This window comes from Somniosus microcephalus, chromosome 18, assembly GCF_052327205.1.
Source record: "Somniosus microcephalus isolate GS21.2 chromosome 18, FLI_Smic_1.0, whole genome shotgun sequence".
NCBI classification, from domain to species: Eukaryota; Metazoa; Chordata; class Chondrichthyes; order Squaliformes; family Somniosidae; genus Somniosus; species Somniosus microcephalus.
In genome coordinates this window covers 71,912,906-71,927,176 of record NC_141004.1, presented here as the reverse complement: position 1 = coordinate 71,927,176, position 14,271 = coordinate 71,912,906, and the positions used below count along the sequence as shown (strand labels likewise).

Below are 14,271 nucleotides of genomic sequence, written 5' to 3'. Positions count from 1 at the left end.
GGCTTGGCGATCACGATGCGCTATCAACCTGTGCCTGTTCAGAGGACTGCATGCAAACTTCATGCTGCCTGCTGATGAGCATGATTGCAGTGTTAAGCCCAGCGCTGAATGCGCTACTGAGTGGCTGAACGATCAACAGGGGGCCCAAGTTCGTGCGAGGCTAGCTCCAATTAAAGCTAGCCTGCACTACTTAAAGGCAGTCTGCACCTCTTAAAGGGGTGGTGCCTTCTGCCTGCAACAGGTGATTGAACTGGCTGGGAAGACAGTGGAGAAGAAAGTTCTAATGATGGCACAACAGGGGAGAGAGCGTACACCTAGGGTCTCCGATGCATCACTGGAGGCCTTGGTCCAGGAGGTAAACTCAAGGACAGAGGTCCTCTTTCCACATGGAGGCCAGGAGGCCCTCTAAGCAACAGACCAGACTGCAGTGGGAGCAGACAGCCACTGTGGTAAATGCCAGCAGTTTAGCCCCAAGGACCTGCAGGAAGAAGTTTAATGACCTCACAAAAGTGGTCAAGGTCAGTGAATTCATCTTCAAATGCCATATCCCACCATCTGCACCACTAGCCTCACACACTGCTCAATGCACCACACCCCCATCACTCACCTACCAACAATCTCTACCAGACACGACTCACACCTCACATTCATAGTTTCACCCAAACCCTCACACATACCACCACTGCTGTAGACTCACAGCTCAGCTCGAACACGTGTCAGCTATTCAATCATGACAGGCACATCACCCAAACACATTGCACCACACTCACTGACACACTTCCCTTTCTCTTGCAGGAAAAGGTGGCGCATAACCGGCAACAGGTGGGGGACAGCCTCGCCTTCATGACCTCAACCCCATGGATGGTGCTGGCCATTCTTGGCAGGGGCATGGCTTAGCCCGTGGCCAGTGGCGGGGCTGAAAGAATACAAGATGCCGGTATCCTCATATGTTATCCACCTTCTCACATCCCACTTCCCCCTCATCCCACAATCTTCTGATTTACGATCTGCACATGGTGTAAGCGTGCACCTCTTGCTTTCCCCCCTCCGCTCACCACAACCCAACCCTTGTGCCTGTCTCATTTCAGACATCCAAGAAATCCAGCCTGCTCAGCCAGTGGTTCAACAAGAAGAGGGTGAGAAAGAAGAAACACCGTCACTCGATTTCACACTCCCAGCCACCAGCTCAGATACTGACACTCCGCGTACTTTAGAGGATAGGTTAGACACGGGATCTGCACGTTGTGAGACACCGGGCACGAGTGGCCTGCAGCCAGGGCAGGGGGAAAAGGGTAGTGCAGGTACCAGCTCGCCAGAGGGCGAGGTCGCACGCGAGTTCTGCTGCACAGAACTCAGATGAGGACTTCAATGGGGCAGCCTACAGAAGAACGCTGATGGGTCTGCACAATGAAATGCTCGGTGCATTGGCGGGCCCTGCCAGAAAGCCTGAGTGCAATGTCAAGGAGCACGGAGGAGTCCAGCACCAACCTTGCACAGGGCTTTGCACAGAGCTTGGAGCTCATCCTTTCCAGTGTGGAAGGGGCGGGCCGATCCATTAGCGCACTTGTGGACTCAACCATCACGCTGCATTTGATAGCCGAAGTCTCAGCTTCCATTGCAGCACAAGCAGAAGCCACCCAACGTCTGAATGCTGCATCGGAAGCTCAGATTGAAGTCATGTGAGCTCAGCTTGCTGCCATGCGAGCACAGACTGCTGCCATCATGGCTTGCAGGGTGTCACAGCAGTCCAGCAGTCTGTACTCCAGCAGATTACTAGGATTGCTGAGGTGTTGAGTGGAAATGGATCCGTGGAGGCTGACCTTGATGTCCTCTCTCAGGATGATAGCACTCATATTCCCACCACTGCCACTCCACCAGTACCCTTGCTGTTGCCTGTTAGCCAGCCAGCCCAGACTGCTGCCACCCATGCCAAGGTGGTGCAGTCTGAAGCCGGGCCTACTAGACCCAGAGCTGCTCGAGGTCATCCTGAAAGGCCATCTTCAGTCTTCCCCACTGAAAGTCAGCAGCCTTCCACCAGCCATGCTGCAGCCACTGGGGTAGCACTGCGTAGTAGCACTAGGACAGGCAAGGGCAGATGGAAGACAGGCACTACGGGAATGCATAAGGGTGATTAGTTGATTTTTGATGTAATATTGGATGGATAGATGTATAAAGTTGAATTGGAATGTTTGCTTTGTGGTCGCTTTTATTTCAGCATTGTGGCCAAGAGGAGGCTGTGATGATCAGTAACAGATGGAAGGTAAGGTGTGGGACTAACGTTGAATGTGGAATTGGGGTTGCGTTCACTGGTACCGCAGGTGGATGATTTGATCCCTTATATATGATGGCCAGAAAGGGGCTGTCTAGGTTGCCTCCTTCCTTCCGCTTCCTCATCCTCCTCCTCCTCCTCCTCCTGCTCCTGAGCTGGTGGCCATATACCTGGTGAGAAGGGCTGTGTCCTCATGATGGCCAGGTATTGCAAGGGGGATGGAGTATAAAAGCAGGGAGGTCTTGCTGCAGTTATACAGGGTACTGGCGAGGCCACACCTGGAATATTGCGTACAGTTTTGGTTTCCATATTTAAGAAAAGATATACTTGCTCTCGAGGCAATTCAGAGAAGGTTCACTCGGTTGATTCCAGAGATGAGGGGGTTGACGTATGAGGAAAGGTTGAGTAGGTTGGGCCTCTACTCATTGGAATTCAGAAGAATGAGAGGCGATCTTATCGAAACATATAGGATTGTGAGGGGGCTTGATCGGGTGGATGCGGTGAGGATGTTTCCACTGATGGGTGAGATTAGAACTAGGGGGCATAATCTTAGAATAAGGGGCTGCCCTTTCAAAACTGAGATGAGGAGAAACTTCTTCACTCAGAGGGTAGTAAATCTATGGAATTTGCTACCCCAGAGAGCTGTGGAAGCTGCAACATTAAATAAATTTAAAATGGAGATAGACAGTTTCCTAGCTGATACTAGGGGTTATGGGGAGAGGGCAGGGAAGTGGACGTGAGTCTAAGTTCGGATCAGCCATGATCCTATTGAATAGCGGAGCAGGCCCGAGGGGCCGTATGGCCTACTCCTGCTCCTACTTCTTATGTTCTTATGTTCTTATGTAGTGGAGGATACAGCAGACTAGCAGAAATCGGGACACATCGTGAGTACTGTAGGGCTCCTCCAGAGCAGCCCAGGCAACGGAACTGTTGCTTCAGCACCCTAATGGTCTGCTCTCTGATGTTTCATGTGGCAGCATGGCTCTCGTTGTACGACTGCTGGCCACGTGTGGTTGGGTTGCGAAATGGAGTCATGAACCAGGTGGTCAAGGGATAGCCCTTGTCACCCAGTTGGCACCCTCTGGTTTGCCGTGGTGGCTCAAAGACTGAGGGAACAGCGGACTGGCGCAGAATAAAAGCATTGGGACTGCTGCCAGGAAACTGGGCATTCACCATCATGATGTGCTGAGCATGGTCACACACCAACTGCACATTCAGCGAGTGGTAACCTTTGCGGTTGCGCATCGTCTCAGCATTTAGATACAGTGCCTGCAAAGCCACATGCATCCAGTCGATGGCGCCCTGCACCATGGGGAAGTCTGCTATCCTGGCAAAGCCATGTGCACGCTCTGCCTGCTTCTCTCTGGTCAGAGAGAAGACAATGAAGTCCCCTCTCCTGGCATAAAGAGCCTCTGACACCTTAAATGACAAGTGATTAAATGACAAAAGGTAGATAGTAACTTTTGCTTTGTACTATCATACCGTTTGTCATTTAATCTCTCCTGCCTTCCATCTTATCACAGACCTTCCCTTTTGTTCTTTCCTCCCCTCTCCCCTTTCCCGGCTCCTGCACTTGCTTAAAACCTGTTACATCTCTAACTTTTTTCAGTTCTGATGAAAGGTCATCGACCTGAAACGTTAATTCTGTTTCTCTCTCCACAGATGCTGCCTGACCTGCTGAGTATTTCCAGAACCATATTGAATATAAGCTGTGGATGGAAATTAATGGGTGGTGTAGATTCATATTGAACACGGGCTGTAAAGGGAGATAAATGGGTGGAGTAGATCCATAGTGTACATAGGCTGTGGAAAGAGATTAATGGGATGGATAGGTCAATGTTGCACAGTGGCTGTGGATGGATATTAATGAGATAGTAGAATCATAATGTACTTTTCCTTTGGATGTTTAATGGTTTTGGCAGATCCCTAATATTCACAGAATCACAGAAACCCCACAATGCAGATAGAGGCCATTTCGGCCCATCGAGCCTGCACCGACACATATCCCACCCGCTCCCCGTAACCCCACGTATTTAATCCCCCTAACACTAAGGGTCAATTTATCATAGCCAATCAACCTAACCCGCACATCTTTGGACTGTGGGAGGAAACCGGAGCACCCGGAGGAAACCCACGCAAACACGGGGAGAATGTGCAAACTCCACACAGACAGTCACCCAGAGGCCGGATTTGAACCCGGGTCCCTGGCGCTGTGAGGCAACAGTGCTAACCACTATGCCACCGTGCTGGGCTATGGATGGAAATGAATGGGATGGATAGATCCATGTTGTACATGGCCTGTGGATGGAGATTAATGGGTAGTGTATAATCGTACTGTGCATGTTCCATATTGTACCTGGGCTGTTGATGCTTATTGGTTGGGGTAGATCCCTATTGTGCGTGGTCTGTTCATCAGCGAGTTTGGCCTGGAAATTGGATATGGGCTGAAAACGGGCGCAGGTATCACAATGCGCAATTCGCCCACGCCCATTGAGTCTGATTCAGGCAGCACACCAACTTTATGCTGCCTGCTAATTTAAATGATTGCAGCGGTGAGGAAGCACTAAACACGCTGTTCAGTGGCTTAGCACCTCAGCAGGGGGCCCAAGTTCATGCAAGGCTAGCGCCAATTAAAACTAGCCTACACTTCTTAAAGCCAGCCTGCACCTCTTAAAGGGGAAGTACATTCTGGCTTCAGCAGGCACTGGAAGTGGCTGGAAAGCAGACTGAGAAGCAAGAAAACGGAGTGATGGCACAACATGGCAGAGAGAGAGCTAGATTTTCAGACCACTGGAGGCCTTGGTGCATGAGGTGGACAGGAGAAGAGAAGTCCTCTATCCACAGGAGACCTGGCAGACAAACTGTAAGAAGGCATTGGCACCAGATAGCCATCGTGGTTAATGCTAACAGTGTTGCCCCGAAGACCTGGATGCAGTGCCACAAGAAGTTTAATGACCTCACACGAATGGTCAAGGTCAGTGAATTCATCCTCAAATGCCATATCCTTACAACTGCACCGCTCGCCTCACACACGGCTCAATGCACCACATCCCCATCACTCACCTACAAACAATCTCTAGCAATCACCACTCATACCTCACATTCATAGCTTCACCTCACCCTCACACCCGCACACACTTAGCACTGCTGCAAGCCTCACACCCACAACTCACAGCGTGCATACACTACCAGCTATTCAACCATGACAGCCACACCACCCAAACAGATTCTACCGCACTCACTGACACAATGACAAGGTGGCACATAACAGGTGGCAGCAAGGGCTACCCGAAGGGGGAAAGGCACGCCTGCTTAACCTTCCCCCGATGGAGGAGACGGTGCTGGCCATTATTGGAAGGGACACTGCTCAGCCCATGGCCAGTGGCGGGGCTGAATCAATTGAAGATGCCGCTATCCTCATACCTAATCTTCCTTCTCGCATCCCACTTCCCCCTCATTCCACAGGCTCTTCTGATTTACAAGCAGCAGATGGTGTAAGCATAAACCCCCTCCCCGCACCACGACCTTACCCTTTTGTCTTTCTCCTTTCAGATACCCAAGAACTGCAGTGTGGCCAGGTGCTGATGGAAGGGAATGGTAGAATAGTGGTTATGTTACTGGACTAGTAATCCAGAGGCCTGGCCTAATGATCTGGATGATGATGAGTTCAAATCCCATGGCAGCTGGGGAATTTAAATTCAGTTAATTAAATAAATCTGGAATAAAAAGCTAGTACAGGTAGACTATCCTTTATCCGAAAACCTCGGGACCAGCCGTGTTTCGGATTTCGGATTTCGGAAGGTGGGTCGGCGGGGGTCCGCAGGGGAGTCCGCGGGGGTCGGGGTCGGCGGGGGTCCGCGGGGGGGTCCGCAGTCGTGGCTTGTCCATCGCTGCTAGCCTGGAATGCAATGAAGTTCCGCATTTCCACCAACAGGTCGTCGTGCTCGGTCGGAACAGGGGCCGGCACCGCCGCGGGCTCAGAGCTCTCGTTGCTTTCGAGCCTTTGGAAGAGAGTCAGGTGGTTCCGCGGGGGGGGTCGGCGGGGGGTCGTGCGCACGACTTGCGCTGACCCTCTGCTCAGCGTAAGTCGGCGGGGGTCGGGGTCGGCGGGGGTCGGGGTCAGCGGGGGGGTCGGCGGGGGTCTGCGGGGGGTCGTGCGCACGACTTACGCTGACCCTTTGCTCAGCGTAAGTCGTGCGCCACTCTGGTCATGTCGTGCGCACGACTTACGCTGAACGAAAAAACCTTCGGTTTTTAGAGGGTTTCGGTTTTCGGAAGTTCGGATAAAAGGTAGTCTACCTGTATCAGTAATGGTGAGCATGAAACTACTGGATTGTTGTAAAAACCCATCTATTTGTCCAACTCCCGCATAAAATTCCAGGAAACTTTGTGATATCCGGCACCGACGGGACCGAGCTGTTGCTGTCCCATCAAAACTGCCGGACAAACCAGCGCTAATGTTGAAACATACGGAGATTTTGAGCTCCGTATCTGGCAACAAACCCTGTTGCTTACAGCTTCTAAACAGTCGGCTGTACCTTGCAAGCGTCTCTGTAGCTTAGCAACAGCTTCAGCGAGACCTTGCAGAGCCTGACTGGTGAAAAAATAGCAACGAAATGAAAAAAAAAACAACGAAACGGCTCCTGATTTTTGCCGGTGGCTCGAGCATTCCGGACAGTTAACCTCCGGATAAACCAAAGTTTCCTGTATTTATGGAATCAGGTTCCACCTTTTCAGACAGAGCGTTCCAGATCCCAACAGCTCTCAGCAAACAATTTCTCCTCTCGATCTTTTTCCAGTGATATTGAATCTCTGACCTCTGGTTATTGACCCACTCGCCAGAGGGAATCGTTTTTCTCTCTCTACTCTATCAAAACCTCTCATCACCTTGGAAACCTCTAATAGGTCACCTCTTACCGCTGCTTCCTACACCCGAGTCTAGGTCGTTTATAAAAATTGTAAAGAGCAATGGACTTGAAGGGATAAAATTTACAGTGCCATGGCGAAAGAGCAGGGAAGTGGGATAAATTGGATAGCTCAACCAAAGATCCGGCACAGGCACAATGGGCCGAATGGCCTCCTGTAACATTCTTTGGTTCTATAACACTCTCAGTTCAGTCAAGAGTTTATCACCAGCATACTGCCTTTTTTGCTTCTGACTCGTTGGGGGTGATTTTCACTCGGAAGTCGGGAAGGAGGCTGGACTGCAACTTTTGGGGTTGTAGTCCCGCCTCCATCGAGATGCGGCGCCAATCCACGCGATTTTAACTTGATTGACCTTGTTGAGCCCGCCCAGCGGGCTCAGCAGGCCAATTAAGGGCCACCTGGCAACAAGTGACGTCACAGACTGAAATTTCATCTGTCAAGACGTTTTGACAGATGAAATATCAGTGTTTCACAGCTGTTTGAAGCTGTCAAACACTGACAGTCTTACTTCTAACCTGAGTCCTTCTCCACAGACTCAGTTAGAAATCTCGCCGGCACAGAAAACTTCAGGCTGTCACTTTTGACAGATCACAGCCATTCTGCTTTCTGTGCTGGTTAGATGATGGACTCCCGAAACCTAGAGGAAGGAAGGCTGTAAAGGTAAGTACAGGTAATTTAAACTTCTTTACACACTTTAAACACACCAAACACACTTACCTTTGCACTCATGCACCCATCACTCACCTGAACACCGACATCGCGACCCCTCCAAGTCCTTCAACCCGACGGCCCGCCTCCTCTAACCTGGCGTGGTTTGGAGCTGTCGGGAATCCCACAGTTCAAGATTAAAAATAGGGATTAGGATAAAAACTGCCTGTTAACTACCTGTTAACAGGCAGTTAATTGTCACTAATCCCTTCCCGCCTCGGGTCGGCGGGTCCCAGTGCGGGGCGGGTACCCGCCTCCTTTGAAACTTACATGGAGGCGGGTTGGGGGCGGGATGGTGTCAGGACCCCCGAATTCGGGGCTTTAACCCCCCGCACGCCTCCAATCCCGACTCCACGGGTCAGTTAAAATCGAGGCCTTTGAATCCCCCAGACTCCAGTGTAGTTTTCTGGTTCCCAGTGCTGACTTGCCTTATTCTGTTGTGTGTTTCTTTGGCAGATTTTCGGGATGATCTTCAGTATGGTTTTGTGCTGTGCGATTCGCAATTCACGGGACAGGATGTGATAGTGCGACCTCCACACCGACTCTCCTATTGCTCAGTGCTCCTTTCAAATTGGGATCAATCAATTATCTAGTTGCTTGTTGGTTAATTTAATTAGGTGCGAGTTATTTTTCTGTGTTTTATAGAACTTGCACTGGTTCTCGTTCTTGTAATGCTTCAGTTATTTTACATAAACTTGTGAAACATAATTGCAAATATTTTTTTAAATCACTAAAATTTGGCATCATTTTAGTAATCTGGTTGACTGGGTGGGAGCAGCGGACTGGCCTGGCTACTGGTACGGTGAGGCCTGAATACCAGTACGGTGAGACCTACTTCCCAGCACCTTGAGGTCTGCTTACCATTATAGTGAGGTGTGGATCCCGGTATAGTGAGGTCTGGATGCTGGTGCGGTGAGGTGTGGATCCTGGTACGGAGGGGCCTGGTTCCCGGTACGGAGGGTCCATGATCCCGGTACGGAGGGGCCGTGTTCCCGGTATGGTGGGTCCATGTTCCCGGTACGGAGGGTCCATGTTCCCGGTACGGAGGGGCCGTGTTCCCGGTACGGTGGGTCCGTGTTTCTGGTACGGTGGGTCCATGTTCCCGGTACGGAGGGACCGTGTTCCCGGTACGGAGGGACCGTGTTCCCGGTACGGAGGGGCCATGTTCCCGGTACGGAGGGTCTGTGTTCCCGGTACGGTGGGACCGTGTTCCCGGTACGGTGGGACCGTGTTCCTGGTACGGAGGGACCGTGTTCCCGGTACGGAGGGGGCCGTGTTCCCGGTACGGAGGGGGCCGTGTTCCCGGTACGGTGGGGCCGTGTTCCCAGTACGGTGGGGCCGTGTTCCCGGTACGGTGGGGCTGTGTTCCCAGTACGGAGGGGGCCGTGTTCCCGGTACGGTGGGGCCGTATTCCCAGTACGGTGGGGCCGTGTTCCCGGTACGGTGGGGCCGTGTTCCCGGTACGGTGGGGCCGTATTCCCAGTACGGTGGGGCCGTGTTCCCGGTACGGTGGGGCCGTGTTCCCGGTACGGAGGGACCGTGTTCCCGGTACGGTGGGACCGTGTTCCCGGTACGGTGGGACCATGTTCCCGGTACGGAGGGGCCGTGTTCCCGGTACGGAGGGTCCATGTTCCCAGTACGGAGGGGGCCGTGTTCCCAGTACGGAGGGGGCCGTGTTCCCAGTACGGTGGGGCCGTGTTCCCGGTACGGTGGGACCGTGTTCCCGGTACAGTGGGACCGTGTTCCCGGTACGGAGGGGCCGTGTTCCCGGTACGGAGGGGCCGTGTTCCCAGTACGGTGGGGCCGTGTTCCCAGTACGGAGGGGCCGTGTTCCCAGTACGGAGGGGCCGTGTTCCCGGTACGGTGGGGCCGTGTTCCCGGTATGGAGGGGCCTGGGTCCCGGTACGGTGGGGCCTGGTTCCCGCTACGGTGGGGCCTGGTTCCAGGTACGGTGGGGCCTGGTTCCCGGTACGGTGGGGCCTGGTTCCCGGTACGGTGGGGCCGTGTTCCCGGTATGTTGGGGCCTGGTTATGACACTAAATATTCTTCTTTGGTTCAGTAGCATTCTGCACTCCCATAATCGGACATCACTTCCCAAACAAAGCAGAATGTACTATTTTATCTGCCCAAATGTACTATTTTATCTGCCCAATATCTCAGATAATGAAGCTGTCCATGTAATGAAATTCAAGGATTGAACAGCAACCCGAAGCTATTGTACTCCCGGTTCATGGTATAGATGTTAAACCCCCAGATGATCCTCTTACTCGCAATAAACAGCAGAGATAGGCTAATGTTGAACTGAACAGTTTATTTAACATTAAACAGATAACACAACAACATTCAATACAAAGAGCGTATTTAGAGTCAGGACAGCTCCTCACTGTCAAAAGCAAAGACACTTCTGTTGCATTAACTCTTGGCATTAAACTGATCCTCAAAACACTCACTTCTTACGTGTCAGCGTGTTCCCATGGTGCCTCTCACTGAGCCCAGGTTGAGTGCTGGCTCAACACTGACTCGTGGGATGATCACAGAGCATCACGTCAGGGATTACAGAGAATCCTCGATCCCGTCCCTCTCACCCGACCCCCATCCCAATCCCGATCCCGGCCCCAACCCTCTCAGACTCGATCCCCAACACAGATCCAGACCCAGATCGCCATCCCAACCCCCGAGCCACGCAGACATGACCCCGACCCCAAGCCAGACCCAGACCACAACCCTGGTCTTGGGCCCTGACATGACCCTGACCCCCACACATACTGACCCCTGAACCACTCAGAGTCATGACCCTGACCCCCACACATACTGACCCTGAACCACTCAGAGACATGACCCTGACCCCCACACATACTGACCCCTGAACCACTCAGAGACATGACCCTGACCCCCACACATACTGACCCTGAACCACTCAGAGTCATGACCCTGACCCCCACACATACTGACCCCTGAACCACTCAGAGACATGACCCTGACCCCCACACATACTGACCCTGAACCACTCAGAGACATGACCCTGACCCCCACACATACTGACCCTGAACCACTCAGAGACATGACCCTGACCCCCACACATACTGACCCCTGAACCACTCAGAGTCATGACCCTGACCCCCAAACATACTGACCCCTGATCCACTCAGAGACATGACCCTGACCCCTCACATACCTGACCCCTGAACCACTCAGAGACATGACCCTGACCCCCACATATACCTGACCCCTGAACCACTCAGAGACATGACCCTGACCCCTCACATACCTGACCCCTGAACCACTCAGAGACATGACCCTGACCCCCACACATACTGACCCCTGAACCACTCAGAGTCATGACCCTGACCCCCACACATACTGACCCCTGAACCACTCAGAGTCATGGCCCAGACCCCCACACATACTGACCCTGAACCACTCAGAGACATGACCCTGACCCCCACACATACTGACCCCTGAACCACTCAGAGACATGACCCTGACCCCCACACATACTTGACCCCTGATCCATTCAGAGACATGACCCTGACCCCTCACATACCTGACCCCTGAACCACTCAGAGACATGACCCTGACCCCTCATATACCTGACCCCCGAACCGCTCAGAGACATGGCCCTGACCCCCACACATACTGACCCCTGAACCACTCAGAGACATGACCCTGACCCCTACACATACTTGACCCCCGAACCACTCAGAGACATGACCCTGACCCCCACACATACTGACCCCTGAACCACTCAGAGACATGACCCTGACCCCTCACATACCTGACCCCTGAACCACTCAGAGACATGACCCTGACCCCCACACATACTGACCCCTGAACCACTCAGAGACATGACCCTGACCCCACACATAATTGACCCCCGAACCACTCAGAGACATGACCCTGACCCCCACACATACTGACCCCTGAACCACTCAGAGACATGACCCTGACCCCACACATACCTGACCCCTGAACCACTCAGAGACATGACCCTGACCCCACACATAATTGACCCCCTGAACCACTCAGAGACATGACCCTGACCCCTCACATACCTGACCCCTGAACCACTCAGTGACGTGACCCTGACCCCCACACATACTTGACCCCCGAACCACTCAGAGACATGACCCTGACCCCTACACACACTTGACCCCCGAACCACTCAGAGACATGGCCCTGACCCCCACATATACCTGACCCCTGAACCACTCAGAGACATGACCCTGACCCCTCACATACCTGACCCCCGACCCTCTCACAGACATGACCCCGACCTCGACCCTGACCCTCTCACAGACCCAACCCCGACCTTCTCACAAACCCTCAAATGGAGTTAAGGTACAGATCAGCCATGATCTAATTGAATGGCAGAAAGGCTCGAGGGGCTGAATGGCCTCCTTCTGTTCCTAGTAATAGTGAGAAGTAAATAGCGAGCCTGGTTTGAGAGAGTGTACGGAAGGGGATGTACCTGGTGAGTGGGGCTGGGTTACCAGCTGCTCTTGGTGGGGGAGGATGCGCTGGTTTTGTTGATGGAAGCGATGCAGTCCCGTGGGATAGAATCTGTCATGAGCAGGACCTGTTGGTCAGTGGTGGCTGGAATGTCCTGCTTCTCCTCGTTCTCCGTCTCCCGGTGGTAGAAATAGTTAAAGTTGGAGACTATAACGGGCACCGGGAGTGCGATGGTCAGCACCCCCGCGATGGCACACAGAGTCCCCACCACCTTGCCCCCTATGGTTATGGGGCACATGTCTCCGTACCCAACCGTTGTCATGGTGACCACTGCCCACCAGAAGGCATCGGGGATGCTGGAGAACTGGCTTTGGGGTTCGTCTACCTCGACAAAGTAGACCGCGCTGGAGAAGAGAATGACTCCGATGAAGAGGAAGAAGATGAGGAGTCCCAGCTCCCTCATGCTGGCCTTCAGGGTCTGTCCAAGGATCTGCAGTCCTTTGGAATGTCTGGAGAGCTTGAGGATCCTGAAAACTCTGACCAGCCGGATGACCCGCAGGATGGCCAGAGACATGGCCTGCTGCCCTTGCTGCTGCCCGTTGTCCATTTGCTGCTGCTGCTCGGCCAGCTCGGTGATGAGAGTTACAAAGTAAGGGATAATGGAAATCACATCGATCACATTCATTATGTTCTTGAAGAAATCGGACTTGCTGGGACAAGTTGCAGACCTGACCAGCAGCTCGAAGGAAAACCAAATCATACACATGGTCTCGATGAGAAAGAAGGGGTCAGTGAAGACGCTGGGACTGGGGCCAGTGCTTTGGCTGGAGTTGGCCGAGCCTCTGGGGCTGCCCAGGTCAGAATCTTCCCTGAACTCGGGCAGGGTCTCTAGGCAGAAGATGATGATAGAGATGATGATGACAAAGATGGAGACCAGAGCCACCCCCCGGGCTGCCCCCGAACTCTCGGGGTACTCGAGTAGCAGCCAGAGCTGCCTGGAGTGGTCCTGGATGGGGAGCTGTACCTCCATCTCCTTGATGAACCCCTCCTCCTCCCTGAACTGCTCCATTGCATCAGAACCCAGCTGGTAGAAGGTGATTTCGTCTGTAAAGACATCCAGGGGCACATTGGCGGGTCTTCGAACCTTGCCCCCGGACTGGTAGTAATAGAGAATCCCATCGAAACTGGGCCTGTTCCTGTCAAAGAAATACTGGTTGGTGAGGAGGTCGAAGTAGGGCAGGCGGCGAAGGGGGTCCCCCAGCAGGGTGTCCGGGAACTGGGCCAGGGTCTTTAGCTGGGTCTCGAACCTCATGCCGGCCACGTTGATGATAACTCTCTGACTGCCCTCCTGCTCCAACAGCTTGTCCATCTCCTGCCAGTGCTCCCAGGCCAGCTGGCTCAGCAAGCTGTTGGGGGGGCTGGCACAATCCAGCAGGTTTCTCCATGTAGACAGCAGGCTCGGACAGCTGGCACGGGCCTTCGACCAGCTTTCCAGGGACACATCACCCCCAACATCCTCAAAGCTCACCAGCGCCACCTCCATCTCACGCTTGGACATTACGGAGCCCTCGGCCTCAGGCTGCACACACTCTCAGGGAACTGGGGACAGAAACAGAACACTGGCACCATGTCACATAAAACAAGACACACGGTCAAGGGCCAGTGCACAGAGGGCGAGAGAGAGAGGGGTGAAAGACAGAGGGGGATGAGAGAGAGAGGGGAAGAGAATGAGAGAGGGGGAAGAAAGAGAATGGGGGGAAAGAGAAGGGTGGAGAGAGAGAAAGGGGAGAGAGAGAGAGGAGAGTGAGAGAGAGAGCAAGAGAGGAGGGTGCGAGAAAGAGGAGGGGGGGAAGCGATAGAGAGATGGGTAGAGAGAGGGACAGAGGGAGAGAGAGGGGAATGTAGGAAAAGAGGGGCAG

The 14,271-nt window shown here is 53.3% G+C and overlaps 2 protein-coding genes across 3 annotated transcripts in view; one reads left to right on the top strand and one right to left on the bottom strand.

The window, feature by feature from the left end:
* Nucleotides 1-8,611, top strand: part of LOC147105372 (tetraspanin-2-like) — a 206,829-nt gene extending 198,218 nt beyond the window's left edge. For both annotated transcript variants that reach the window (XM_086011669.1, XM_086011668.1), the window contains one exon: nt 8,360-8,611. In XM_086011669.1, coding sequence (XP_085867795.1) covers nt 8,360-8,425 — 66 coding nt within the window. In that variant the 3' untranslated portion in view covers nt 8,426-8,611. The remainder of the gene's footprint in view (nt 1-8,359) is intronic.
* Nucleotides 8,612-12,212: 3,601 nt separating this feature from the next.
* LOC147105371 (potassium voltage-gated channel subfamily A member 10-like) lies at nt 12,213-13,939 on the bottom strand. The gene has a single exon (XM_086011761.1). It carries the CDS (start codon nt 13,908-13,910, stop codon nt 12,390-12,392), a length of 1,521 nt encoding a protein of 506 aa, XP_085867887.1. The 5' UTR covers nt 13,911-13,939; the 3' UTR covers nt 12,213-12,389.
* Between the last annotated feature and the right edge of the window lie 332 nt (nt 13,940-14,271).

Coding starts and splice junctions, on each gene's coding strand:
- LOC147105371 (XM_086011761.1), bottom strand. CDS start 13,910: ATGTCCAAGCGTGAGATGGAGGTGGCGCTGGTGAGCTTTGAGGATGTT.